Raw genomic sequence first — 14686 nt, forward strand, 5'->3', positions numbered from 1 at the left:
CTTTTAAAGCACCTATAATTATTGTATTTACACATGTATTTTGCATAATTTGCATATTAACCAGAAAATAATAAACCATATTCTCCCATTTCTCCTGAACAACCCTGGCCCATATCACATTCCTTATTGTGGTATCAGTAGCCCAGATGTTTGGTTGAAACAGCCATAAAACGGGGCTGGGGGATGGGGAGTCTCGTGCTGTATTTATGGTTCCACTCTAGCTGGTTTTGTCCCGCTCTCGCGCCCCTGCCCCCGCCTTCGGCTTTGCGCAGGCGCCAGCCTTCCCCTCCCCCCGCGCCCCTCTTCCCTCCCTAAGGCTGGAGCCCGCGAGCCCAGACCCAGAGCACAAAAGGCCTCGCTAGCCGGCGTCCCGCGTTGCCCTTGGCAACCATTGAACGGAGTCTGGCCTTCCTGCGACCCTGAGAAGAAAGAGTAAACGGGGTCCCCATTGGCTGGCCGGGGAAGATAGGCCAATCGGAGAAGAGGGTATAGGGAGGCGGCTGAACGAGGTTGTAGGGGATAGGAAGCTAGGGTTAGCGGCAACCCGTGAGGCTAGAACCCCGAGCGTGGTCGGTTGGAGCAAATATGTCCCTCCGGAGGCACATTGGGAACCCCGAGGTGAGGGCCAGATCCCGGCCGGAGAGCCGGAGGGGGCGGGCGCACCGGAAAAGGCTCCAAGTGGGCAGGGAAGAGCAGCCAGCTACTTCCGCCGCCCGGAAGGCGGGAAGGGGCCGGCGTGAGGAGGGGTCGGAAAGCATGGGCGGAGCGGGGCGAGCCTGGGGGCCTCTGGGCTGCGTTCAGGACCCCGTGGTGTGGGGTGATGTCTCCTTGTGTACGCATGCTAGTACTTTGTGGCTGCGAAGGGCGAAGTACACAAAGACACAGCCCTTGCCCTCAAAAGGCTTACTGTCTTGGAGTGACAGTTACAAAACAGAAAAAGACGAAGGGAGCGCTGAACACTAATGGCACGAGAGGAAAGCCAGCCAGCATCCCTGTGGGCGTACAGGAAGAGCAGGAATAAGCTGACCAAACCTTTGGAAAACGGGCGGAATAGTACATAAGGCTTAGCCCTCTCTCCATAGGACCCTTCAGTTTCTTCATCTGTTTCACCCCTAGTCCCCTGCTGCGTTTGCGGCAGTTTCAGCGAACATTGGTCTTCTGCTGTGCAGTAGGCGCTAGACGTACAAAGAAGACAAGACCTCTGCCCTTTAATAAATTGCGTCTAGTGAAGGAAACTGTGAACAGAATTTGGTAAAGTGTGGTCAGGGAGCAAGATGTTATGAGAAAATAGGTAGGACTCAACTGAGAGAAGGGTTGTGGAGATGAAAGGGCATTTCATTAGCCAGGTGAAGCAGCATCCCGGGTAGAACATCCCAAGTGAAGGTATGTGTGAACTCCGAACAAACCCCTGTAGGAGTGTAGGCTTTCTCTGCCTTGCTGAGGTTCTTAGCCTTTATTCCAAATAGGAGTTGTAATTGTTTGATCTCTTGCTGACTGCCTGGTGCTAAGTTGAGAAAGTTGTAAGGCTGAGTCTAAGCCCTGCAGGAGAGCCATGGTCAGTTAGCAATGTCTAAATGCCACATGATCACACATATGTGGCATCGTAAAAAGTCCAGCTCGGGCCAGGCCCGGTGGCTCACGCCTGTAATTCCAGCACTTTGGGAGGTCGAGGCGGGCCAATCACGAGGTCAGGAGTTCGGGAGCAGCCTGACCAACATGGTGAAACCCGTCTCTACTAAAAATACAAAAATCAGCTGGACGTGGTGGCGGACATCTGTAGTCCCAGCTACTCAGTAGGCTGAGGCAGGAGAATTGCTTGAACCCCGGAGGCGGAGGTCGCAGTAAGCCAAGATGGCGCCTCTACACTCGAGCCTGGGTGACAGAGCGAGACTCTGTCTTAAAAAAAAAAGTCCAGCTCATAGAGAGTAGAGTTGTAGTTACCAGAGCCTGGAGGGTGGAGGGAAGGAGGGCAGAAATGATGTTTATCCAAGGGCACAAAGTTTCAGTTAGACAGGAGGAATAGTTTTTGAGATCTCTGGCACAGCACGGTGACTATAGTTAACATACGGCAGACTCATCACCCCCAGTAGAAAATCCATATATAAGTTTTGACTCCTCTCTCCCCATCCCCCAAAAAACTTAACTACTAATAACCTGCTATTGACTGGAAGGCTTACTGATAACAGAAACAGTTGATTAACATATTTCGTATGTTGTATGTATTATATACAGCTAGTGCTCGACTTACGACCACGATTGGTTCCGACAGACCGGTCGTAACACGATTTGATCGTAAGTTGGGTAGGCTATACGCACGCGGAGATGGTAGTGCTGCCGGAAGCTGGTCCGCACTGTCGTACGCCCAGCTGGGCAACGTTTGCGCTGCCAGACGTGGAGCAGTCGTGGCTAGCGATTGTGGTCGTAAAGTCGAATGGTCGTAAGTTGCATAGGTCGTTTAAGTCGATCAATACCTGTACTGAATTCTTAAAGTAAGCTGGAAGAAAGATTATTAAGAAGATCGTAAGGAAGAGAAAATATATTTAGTATTCATTGAGTGGCAGTGTATCATCATAAACATTTTCATCCTAATTGTCTTCATGCCAAGGAGAAAGGAAAAGGAGGGGCTGGTCTTGCTGCCTTTGGGGTGACAGAGGCAGAAGAAAATCTGGGTATAAGTGGACCTGCACAGTTCAAGCTCATGTTATCCAAAGTTCAACTATATTGTATATTTCAAAGTAGAGTAAATTGTATATTTCAAAAGTAAATTTCAAATGTCTCACCACAAAAAAGTGGTAAGTGGGTTGATGGATATGTTAATTAGTCTGATTTAATCATTCCACATTTTATGTGTGTGTATGTGTGTGTGTGTATACCAAAACGTCAAATGGTACCCCATAAATATATACAGTTAATGATTTGTCCATCAAATTATTAATAAAAATGTTAATATCGCCCATCATAGGGGTGGGAGAGATAGCTGAGGAGAATGGCAGTTTGCCACATATTTAGCTTGTCTGCTGGTCACAATTTGAGAAGTTTTTTGAGTTAGTAAGGGCGTGACATGGTCAGATTTGCATTTTGGGCAGATGGCTGTAGCCACATTGCGGAAGCTGGATTTGAGGAGGCTCTAGGACTAGAAATTAAAAGATTGGTTAGGTAGTTACTTTTTTTTTTAAGGCAGAGTCTTACTCTGTCACCCTGGCTGGAATGCAGTGGTGAGATTTCAGCTCACTGCAACCTCTGCTTCCTGGGCTCAAGCGATTCTCCAGCTTCAGCTTCCCAAATAGCTGAGACTATGGCACACACCACCAAAGCCTGGCTAATTTTTGTGTATTTTGTGAAGACGGGGTTTCACCATGTTGCCTGGGCTGGTTTTGAGCTTTTGAGCTCAAAGCCACCTGCCCACCTTTGCCTGCCGAAGTGCTGGGAATACAGGTATGTCTCACCATGCCCTACCAGTAGTTACTATTTTGATAACAGATCTAAACTAAGGCCATTGAACTAGGGATGGAATTGAGGATAAATATTTAAGGGGCAAAATCATCGATACTTCCTGATTAGCTTTGAGAGATCTGTGATGGTCGATTTAAATCTCAGCTACCATAAATGAGATCAAGAATATGGGAGAAAGAAAAGGAGGTTTAACCTTAGGAGTGTGGGGAAAGAGGAGCAGGGATGTTCTGTGTGGTTATGTTTGTGCCTAAGACAAAGATGCCCAGCTTACTCTCTTGTTTGAAAACAGCACAACTTTCAGTAGGTTCTTAAGAACAAATTCACAAGAAATAATTTTAAAAATTTATGTCTAAAATGTTAGGCATGTCTAAAAATGTTCTTATTCTACCTTAACATTTATTTGCCAGTGAGCATAGAATTGTTGGTTGAAAATCATCAGCGTCTTTTTTCTTCTTTTTCTTTTTGAGACAGAATCTTGTTCTGTCACCCAGGCTGGAGTGCAGTGATGCAAACACGGCTCACTGTATCCTTGACCTCCTGGGCTCAAGCGATCCTTCCACTTTCCTAGTAACTGGGTCCGCAGGTGTGCGTCATCGTGCCCAGCTAATTTTTTTGTATTTTTTGTAGAGATGGGGTCCCCCTGTGTTGCTCAGAAGGGTCTTGAACTCCTGGGCTCAAGCAATCCTGCGTTGGCCTCACGAAGTGGTAGGATTATAGGTGTTAGCCACCATACCTGGCCATCATCAGCATCTTGAAAACATTGCTTTGTGGTCTAGTATCCTGTGTTGCTATGAAGTCCAAAGCCATTCTGTTGCTTTGTGACTGAATTTTCCTCTCAGGAAGCTTGTGGAACCTTTTTTTTGGTCCCCAGTGTTAGCGCTTTTACCAAGATATTGATATATACCAGAAATTTATGCCTTTTTAGTCTGTAAAATTTTCTTAACTTTCTCTCTCCCATTTTCTCCATCCTCTTTTTCTTGAATTCATTATTCTGATGTTCTCTATTCATATAGATACCCATATGACTGGTTCTCCGATTTTTTTAACTTTCATCTCCTGTTTCCTTCATCTTTGTCTTTCTGCTCTCTTTGGGAGATTTAACTTTTGTCTTCCAATCCATCTCTTGAGTTTTTAATTTCTGCCGTCATGTTTTTAATTTTTTTTTTTTGAGACAGTCTCACTCTGCTGCCCAGGCTGGAGTGCAATGGTGCAATTTTGGCTCACTACAACCTCTGCCTCCCGGGTTCAAGCGATTCTCCTGCCTCAACCTCCCAAGTAGCTGGGATTGCAAGTCCCCGCCACCAAACCCAGCTATTTTTTTGTATTTTTAGTAGAGACAGGGTTTTATCATGTTAGTCAGGCTGGTCTCAAACTCCTGACCTCAAGCAATCCATCCGCCTCAGCCTCCCAAAGTGCTGTGATTACAGGCATGAGCCACCATGCCTGGCCCATGTTTTTAAGAGCTCTGCTTTTTGCTCTTTTGTACTTTTAAAAAACTTTTTATTTCAAAATAAGTATAGATTCACAAGAAGTTGCAAAAACATAGTACAAAGAGGTCCTTTGTATCCCTTACCCATTTTTCCCCAATGATTGTATTTTACATATACAGTACAATATCAAATTAGAAAATTGAAATTTGTACAATGTATGTATTGTTCTAGGCCATTTGATCCCTTGTGTAGATTTAATCAAGATTTGCATGTGTATAGATTTGCAATCAAATAAAGAACTATTGCATTACTAGAAATATCTCATTGCTACTCTTCTGATCACACCTACTTTCTTCCCTCTCATCATCCTAACCCTGGGCAACCATCTCCATAATTTTGTCATTTTGACAATGTTACATCAATGGAATTATACAGTATGTGACCTTTTGAGATTGGCATTTTTTTTTCACTCAAGGTAATTTCCTTGAGTCACATATAAGTTGTTGCATGTAGCAATAGTTCATTCTTTCTGATTCCTGATTACTGTTTTGTGGTATGAATGTACAGCAGTTTTTTGTTTTTTGGGTTTTTTTTGAGACAGAGTCTTACTCTGTCACCCAGGCTGGAGTGCAGTGGCGCAATCTTGGCTCACTGCAACCTCTGCTGCCTGGGTTCAGTCTCCCAAGTAGCTGGGATTACAGGTGCATGCCACTGCTCTTGGCTAATTTTTTGTATTTTTTCAGTAGCGATGGGGTTTCACCATCTTGGCCAGGCTGGTCTTGCACTCCTGACCTCGTGATCCACCTGCCTCAGCCTCCCAAAGTGCTGGGATTATAGGGGTGAGTCACTATACCCAACCTATACAGACCTGTACAGCAGTTTTTTTTTAACCATTCAACTAGTGTAGGACATTTTGGTTGTTTTCGTTTGGGGCTATTGGAAATAAAGATAACATTTGGGTATAACTCTTTGTGTGGATGTTAACTTTCATTTATCTGGGATAAATGCCCAGGAGTACAGTTGTTGGGTTGTATGGTAAACATATGTTTAGTTTTTTTTGTTTGTTTGTTTGTTTGTTTTTGGGACGGAGTTTCGCTCTTGTTACCCAGGCTGGAGTGCAATGGCGCGATCTCGGCTCACTGCAACCTCCGCCTCCTGGGTTCAGGCAATTCTCCTGCCTCAGCCTCCCGAGTAGCTGGGATTACAGGCACGCGCCACCATGCCCAGCTAATTTTTTGTATTTTTAGTAGAGACGGGGTTTCACCGTGTTGACCAGGATGGTCTCGATCTGTTGACCTTGTGATCCACCCGCCTCGGCCTCCCAAAGTGCTGGGATTACAGGCTTGAGCATATAGTTTTATTAGAAACTGCCAAACTTTTCCAGAGAGGCTATACATTCCTGCCAACGGTGTCTGAGAGATTCAGTTTTTACATACTCTTGGCAACATTCAATACGGTCAATATTTTTTATTTTAATGGTTCTAATAGGTGTGTAGTGCTATCTCATTGTGGCTTTAAGTTTCATTTCCCTAAGGGATACCAAGCACATCTTTTCATGTGCTTATGTGTAATCCACATATTCTCTTCAGTAAAATATCTCTATGTCTTTTGCCTATTTTCTGTTTTTTTTAACTGTTGAGTTTTTTTGTTTCCTTTTTTGTTGGTAGTGATGACTGTAAATATTATTGCAAAACAAAGAAATGTAGGATTACATTTCCTTTCTTATTGCCTTTTGTTTTTTCCTGGAGTTTCTGTTTGCCTTTATTTTTAATTCTATACTTTTAATGAATAATTCAGGACATTTTCCTGTATCACTACTTATTGTGTTTTCATAGTTATCTTTTCCAAAACCTTTTCTATACATTTGAACATGTGTGTGATTGTGAGGAGGGAGACAAATATAAGAGTTTTATTGGCCGGGCGCGGTGGCTCACACCTGTAATCCCAGCACTTTGGGAGGCCAAGGCGGGTGGATCACGAGGTCAAGAGATCGAGACCATCCTGGTCAACATGGTGAAACCCCGTCTCTACTAAAAATACAAAAAATTAGCTGGGCATGGTGGCGCGTGCCTGTAGTCCCGGTTGCTCGGGAGGCTGAGGCAGGAGAATTGCCTGAACCCAGGAGGTGGAGGTTGCGGTGAGCCGAGGTCGTGCCATTGCACTCCAGCCGGGGTAACAAGAGTGAAACTCCATCTCAAAAAAAAAAAAGAGTTTTATTTTGTAGTTTTGTTTTACATAAATGTTATAACATTGTATATATAATTCTTTGACTTGATTTCTTTTTCACTTGACAATATATCCTGGAAATCTTTCCATGTCAGAAAAATATACTATACCTCAATTTCATGATTTTCTTTTAACTCTTACCTAAGTATTTGGTGCGGTTGTTTCACAGTTTTGTTTGTTTATTTGTTTTTTTCCTTTGCTAGTTCTGTTAGACCTCAGTTGTACAAATGGATTGATATGATTTGTATGATTTGATTATCCATATACTTCAGTTATAGCCAATTTTGATTCTTACTGCTTTTATCACCACTCTTCTCCTTTGACTATAGACATCTGCTCTCATATATTTAATGTATATCTTTCTAATTCAGCAGCCATATTTTTCTGATAAAACAGACATTATTTTGTGAGCTTAAAAATTTTACAAAAATTGTTATGTATTTGTATACAACTTGCCTTTATCATGCAAATATGCATCAGATCCATTTATGTTGATAAATCTGTCCAGTTTACTACTTTAACTATTGTATAGTAATCTAGCATGTGACTAGACCGCATTTTATCTATCATTTTCCTCATGGTGGTCATTTAGGTTGTTTTTGACTATTTGCAATTACAAACACTGATGCAATGAATATTTTTACTGTTTAGTTTTGAGAGCTCTTTATATATTTGAGATAGTAGTCCTTTGTTTCATACGTATTTTGCAAAGATTTCCTCCCAGTCTGTAGTTTATCTTTTCATTCTCTTAACAGGGTCTTTTGTAGAGCAAAAAAAAAAAAAAAACCAAATTTTTAAAATGTTTTTACTTTTTACGTTTTTTTTTTTTTTTTGGTAAGAGCTTTTTCAAGATATAATTCACATAGCATAAAGTCACCCATTTCAAATGTGAAGTTCAGTGACTTTACTATATTCAAGAGTTGTGCAATCATCACTGCAATCAATTTTTTTTTTTTTTTTTTTTGAGATAGAGTCTTGCTCTATTTCCCAGGCTAGAGTGCAGTGGTGCAATCTCAGCTCACTGCAGCATTCACCTTCCAGGTTCAAGCAATTCTCATACCTGAGGCTCGCAAGTAGCTGGAATCACAGGTGCACACCACCATGCCTGGTTAATTTTTTGTATTTTTAGTAGAGATGAGGTTTTGCTATGTTTGCCAAGTTGGTCTTGAACTCTTGATCACTTGAAGTCCTCAAGTGATCCACCTGTCTTGGCCTCCCAAAGTGCTGGGATTACAAATGTAAGCCACCACGCCTGGCCACTGCAATCAATTTTAGAGCAGTGTGGGTGTGTATTTTCATTTCTTTAATGATAGTTTTCTTAAGTGTTCTTTTCCCCTGCATAGTCTCTGTTTCTTCCAAATTGCTGTTTTTGTTTTGTTGGAGATGTTTGTGTTAGTCAACTTAGGGTGCCATTACAAAATACCACAGACTGGGTGGCTTCAACAACAGAAATGTATTTCTCATAGTTCTGTAGGCTGGAAGTCCAAGATCAGGGTGCCAGTTGATTTAGTTTCTGGTGAGGACTCTTCTTCCAGGCTTGCAGATGGCTACCATCTTACTGTGTCCTCACAGTGGGGGGAGGAGAGAAGGAGTCCTCTGGAGTCTCTTTTTATAAGGACACTAATCCTGTTGGATAAGGATACTCCTTATTACCTCATTTAGTTTTGATAACCTTCCAGAGGCCCTATCTCCAAATAGTCACATTGGGCTTCAACATACAAATTTTGAAGGGACACAATTCAGAATATAGCAGTGTTCTTAGACTTATTTTATTCCTCAGTTGTTAATTTATGTTTTCAAGTTGGAGACTTTATTATTTATTTATCACAAAGACCACATTACAAGCTTCAATCAAGTAGGAGATTTTAAAAGGAAATTGAGATCTCTGTGTATCTGAGAGATACTTGCTGATGATAAGATTTATTATAGAACGATCTTGCTAGGCCATGATTTTGGAACACCCTCCTCCCAAATCTGTACCTTCCTCTCAGGCTGGCCATTTTCCCCAGAGAACTCTTCCAGTCTCCTAAGAGTAAAAGCCTAGTTGAATTCCTGGAGGTATTACAGCTGGCAACTAAGTCTCAACGTTGGTATTCATCATTCACTTAATGCCCCTATTTTCAGTAATAATATCTCTGGCTTTCCCTGTGTGTAGACCTCCCACTCAAGAAACCTTTTCCAGGGAATGAATCTATAATATCTACCAGGACTGGGTAGAGCCAATCATACAGTGGCATAGAGAGGAGAGGGATTTGGAGATCCAGCTGCTTCTCAAAGACCTTTAACCAGCTCTTGCTTCAGCTACTCCTACTCCCCACTTCTGGAGCTGCCTAAGGCTGTCAGTTCCTCAGCCCTTCAAGAATTGTTCTTTGCCTTCCCTGTTGCCTCATAGTCTTCAGCTACCTTGAGTCCATGAAGGCATTTTCACTTGCTGATTGATTTTGTAGATTTCAGAATTCTAGTGCTCTATTGCTATAACTTCTCCCACTCTATTTTTGGGGCTTTATATCCTTAAAATCATATCTTTTTAATGAGGTTTTATTGAGGCTTTAAGGAGTGACATTAGATACATTCATTCAGTCTACTATCTTCACCCCATAGATCATAATCTGTATTTTATTTACTTTTTTGGAGGCATACTTACGAGACCATAAAATAGAGACCTTGTCTGCATTGTTCCATTGGCTGGCACAAAGTAGTTGTTTCATAAATATTTGTTGAATGAGTAAATGAACACATGTCTGAACGGCAGAAGAAAAGTCAAGGCTAAGGTTCACTATTTGGAAATCAGAAGCATATAGGTGGAATTAAGCCTAAGTGTTAGTCCACAGAAAACCTACAGATTGAGAAGTTGGAATCCTGAGAACACAATAATTAAATGACTAACAGAGGAACGATCCATGTGTTAATGGAGAATCAGGGGAGATGATGTCACTGAAACCAAGGAAGTGGAAACTGAAAAAGATGAGGATCTGTAGCCGTGTCATATGGCATAGAAAGGTAAAGTAAGTTAAAGACTGTAAGGCGTCCATTATATTCAGTAGCTAAGGGATCGCAGATGTTGGTTAGTGCCAAAGGAGCCTCAGTAGAATGTGGAAACAGCAGCCATGTTGCAATGGACGGAAGAGTAAGGTACAAATACCCAGTATAGATTTATTTATTTCAAGGAGCTTAGCTAGAAGGGAATAGCATGGGGTTATGTTCCAATTACATGTTGGTTTATAATGAATCACTCCATGTTTAGTGGCTTAAAACAATAGTAATCATTTATTATTAGCTTTTATGATTCTGAAAGTTGACTTGGCTCAGCTAGATGGTTTGGGATTTCTCGAGGGGTTTTGCAGACAGACAGGAGCTAGGGTTAGAGTTTATCTTGAAGGCTTCATTCACATGTTGGACCACTGGTACTGTCTGTTGCCTGCGACCTGAGCTGGGGCTGATGGCCATATCACCTACAAATAGCCTTTTCTATGTGGCTTGGCCTTCCTCACAGCATAGCTGCTGAGTTCTATAGGCTGCCATAACAAAATACTACAGACTGAGTGGCCACAAGTATCCCAAGAGAACCAGGTAGATGGAAGCTGTATTGCCTTTCATGATCCGGCCTCAAAAGTCATATGTCACTGCTTCCCTCATAGTCACAGGCCCATCCAGATTCAGGAGAGGAAGCAGAAGCCCTTCCCTCAGTGGAAGGAGTGTAGTGTCATCGTGTAAGTGGGATGGGAAATTTTCTTCTGTCTATCTTGAAAAATACAATTCACTACAGGTGGTAGCTGCTGAGAAAGTAGGGCTGCTGCACTTGGAAACAGGGGCCAAGGTTGGTGTTTGAGATCAGGATAATTAGACCAGGTTAAAAATCCCATTTTAAAAAGTTCTCCTTTAAAAGACCCATTTTAAATGTGAGGTTGCCTTATATGTGGCTGTAGTAAAACTTGTACCCACTCTTTTCATTTTATGGATTTCCTCTCTATATAAGTAGAGACAGTTTGAACAAAATGTATAATAGTATTTTTAAAAATATTTTAAATGTATTACTACATATGTTGCAGTTGAAATATGAACAACTTTGTAAGTCCCACTTTGAGAGAGATGGAAAGTCTTGAAAAGCTCATTCATTTTTTATATTCACCTTCAGAAAAATCCCATCTTTGACTTCTCATTTTTACCCATTCTTCTCCAATATCCATGTATTCACATAGCCCAGTCTTACTTTGCATATGTTAGTCATCTTCCAAAATACTGATTAGATTGTGTAGCTCACAGCTCAGTGTTTTTCGCACCTTCCATTGCCTTCTGGACCTAGTCCAGACCCCTCAGTCTATACTCAGGCTTCTCCAGTAGGAGCCTACCTGTCCCTCTCCGGTCTTAGATCACAGGGTTCCATATACCAATGATTCTTAACTCTTTTGGGGTTACATCCCCTCTGAAAATGTGGTTAAAATCAAGGACGCTTTCCCCAGAAAAAGGCACATATATACATAATTTTGCATAGTTTCATGGGACTTATAGACTTCCTAAAACCCATCAGTGTTCCCCATTTTAAGAACCCCTGCTGGAGTGAAGACATACAGTGGTTGTAGGGGATGAGATAATGTAGGTAAAATGCTTGGTGAGTGCCTGATGACGTAGTAAGTGCTCAACAAATGTTAGCAGCATTACCATGTTTCTTGTTGTTGCTAAATCATCTCCCACAAATAGAACAATTTGTTCTTTAAGCCTGCTTTTAAAGTGGCTTTGCTATTAAAAATTTCTCCATTTGGAATACTTTTTCCATTCCTCCGTTCCATCTTTTTTATCCACAGAAGGTCAGCCCTTAAAACATAGCTCCAGTGTCCATTCTTCTATGAAGTCTTTCTTATCACCCCCAGTGGGTGTGCAGTCTCCTTTGAGATTCCTTCCTAGAGCCCTTGATGTTCATGCTGCCCAGGAGGCACCAGCATGCACACCGCATGTTGCTCAGGTCTTCATTTGGCAGGTACTTAATGCTCTCTCATTAGTAGAGAGTCTTGTAGCAGGTACAGATATCTATAAGATAGAGCCCCTGTCCCAAGTGCAGGAAGTAAGAAGTGTCAATGGTACAAAGAACTGTGAATATCCAGGCAAGGAAGAAATTTCCATCAACTGAGGCCTTCAGAGGAATCTTTCCAGAAGACAAGTTTGCTCTGGGTCTTGAAAGTCATATAGAAGTGAAATAGCTGGCATGGTGGGAAGACAGGGAGGACATTATTTTTTTATGTAAACCCTCAAAGGGTCTTTGACATTTTTGGTTCTTCTCAAAGAGCCTGTAATGATACCACAAACATGAACTTTCTCAACTTCCTGCCTCCTCCAGATGAACTCCATTCTGACCACCTATCTGTCATATATTTATCTTAAATAAATCCAAAGCTGACGCTGCTGCCTGGGTTCTGGGCCTCATCCTCTCCCACGCTCTCCATACCATTTTCAGCCTCTCTTATCTTGCCCATTAGCCTGTATACATCCTCAAATCTCTCTCTTTTTTTTTTTCCAAAACAAAAAACAACAAAGATTATTCCTTGGCAACTCTCTTAAGGGAAAAAGTAAAGATCAAACAGCTACTGTCTTCTTTCCTCCCTCGCCTCTCATATACTTGACCTGCTGTTTTTGTGTCAGCCCTATCAGTTTCCCATAGCTGCTTCCACCACGGCTGTCCACAGTGTCCTAGTTTGCTACATTCAAATCCACGTTTCTCTTGGTCTCTTATCTGACCTCCATTCTTGTTTACTTGTTCATACTTGACCTCTTGTTCTCTGACTTGACAGCATTGTTCACTGTTGACCACTCCCTTCTCCCTGATTTAATTTTCATGACCCACTTTTGTATGGACTCTTCTGAGTTTCATCCAAGGTATCTCTCTTCTACCTGACCTTAATTGTTGGGGTTTTTCAGTCTGCAGTCTCCCCAGGATGGTTTTGTTCATTTCCACGGCTTCCTCTGCCAACTGTATGCTGACAACTCCCAAATCTTATTTTCTCTAGCTCAGGTCTCTCTCCTGATTTCTAGACCCAAATAGCCAACTAGATACGTCCATTTTGTTTTTCGTTTTTTTTTTTTTTTTTTTTTTTGGCGAGTGTCGCTCTGTCACACAGGCTGGGTTGCTGTGGCAGGAACACAGCTCACTGCAGCCTTGACCTGGGCTCAAGGAATCTTCCCACTCCAGCCTCCAGAGCGGCTGAGACCACAGGCACACGCTACCATGTCCAGCTAATTTTTGTATTATTATTATTTTTTTTGTAGAAACAAAAGTCTCCCTGTGTTGCCCAGGCTGGTCTTGAACTCCTGGGCTCAAGCAATACTCCCGATTCAGCCTCCCTAATTCATGGGATCACAGGTCTAAGCCACTGTGCCCAGCCGATACTTCTATTGTGGACAACCCATAGATATCTCATACTCAGCATGCTCCACCTGACCATGTTATGTTTTCAATATGTGCTTCCTCCTTAACTCCCTTTTTTGGAGAATGGTATCACTGTCCTCCTCTTGTTACATGAGTAAATTTTAAATTATATTGATTTAACATTTTAAAGATTTTTCTTGAAATGGTCTCTTTCTCTTCATCTTTATTGGCCCTTCCTTAGGACTACAGATCCTTTTAGCACAACAGCCTTTCAACTGATTTTCATGCCTCCTTTCTTGACTCATATTCTCCATATTGCTGCCAGAGTCACCTTTCTGAAACAGAAATATCATCTTGTCACTCCTCCTTCAGACTTCTTCAGTGACCCCTCATCATCTTCAACAGCCTGGCCACTATTGGCATTTGGGCTGGCTAATTCTTTGTGCTGGGGCTATCCTGTAATTGTAGGGTATTTGGCAGCAACCCTGGCCTCTACCCACTAAGATGCCAGTAGCACGTCCTGCCACCCAGTTGTGACAACCAAAAATGCCTCTAGACATTGACAAATGTCCTTGGGGGTACAAGGAGCAAAATGGTACCTGTTCAAGATCCACTGATCTATGGGATGAAACCAAGTGTTTTTTACATCTACGAAAGGCTCTTGGTGTTCTGCCCCTGCTGCTTCTCCAGCGTCGGTTGTCCCCGTATTTCCCGCTCTGTTCCAGGCCTGCCACTTAATGTTAAGATTGCTGAAAACTGTTGGTGTTCCCTTTAGTCTCCATTCTTTCACCATGCTTTTCCCTCACCAGAAACCCCATAGCTCCTGCCCACTACTTTAGCTTGACTAACCTCCTGGACCCTCAGAATTCAGCTCAGAAGTAACCCTTCAAGAAACAGTTCTTGACTCTTTTAATCTGGATTAGGTGCCAATCTGATATGCTTTTGTCATACGCCCTCCTTCCCTTTCCTTGTTCTTCATGCAGGCTGGCATCTGTTTATCTACTTGTCTGTCTTCCCAGCAGTCAGCGAAAGCTGGATGGCAAAGACTGTGTTTTTTACCTCTCTGTCCTCGGCACAGAGGCTTGCTCCTAGTAGGCACTCAGTAAATGCCCACTGAATGAGTGGTTGGTGCTCAATAAGTCTTTGTTGAATGAACGAACAGTCTTCCTTGAAAACAGCTTTTTTTTTCAGCTTCTTCACTTTCCACCATTCCATCCTG

General features: G+C 42.4%; 1 protein-coding gene across 5 annotated transcripts in view; it reads left to right on the plus strand.

Annotated features, from left to right (window-relative positions):
* The first annotated feature begins 303 nt into the window (after positions 1–303).
* Positions 304–14686, plus strand: part of CEP41 (centrosomal protein 41) — a 48648-nt gene continuing 34265 nt past the window's right edge. For 3 of the 5 annotated variants that reach the window (XM_032275967.1, XM_032275966.1, XM_032275965.1), the window contains exon 1: positions 305–618. Coding sequence is in view for 3 of the 5 variants with exons in the window: in XM_032275965.1 (XP_032131856.1) it covers positions 586–618 (33 nt within the window). In the remaining 2 variants the exon portion in view is untranslated. Of the gene's footprint in view, positions 619–14686 lie in introns of all 5 variants that reach the window. The other 2 variants (XM_032275969.1, XM_032275964.1) reach the window with 2 other exon arrangements.

This window comes from Sapajus apella, unplaced genomic scaffold (genome assembly GCF_009761245.1).
Source record: "Sapajus apella isolate SASKATOON/1434 unplaced genomic scaffold, GSC_monkey_1.0 scaffold7, whole genome shotgun sequence".
In the NCBI taxonomy this organism is placed as follows: domain Eukaryota; kingdom Metazoa; phylum Chordata; class Mammalia; order Primates; family Cebidae; genus Sapajus; species Sapajus apella.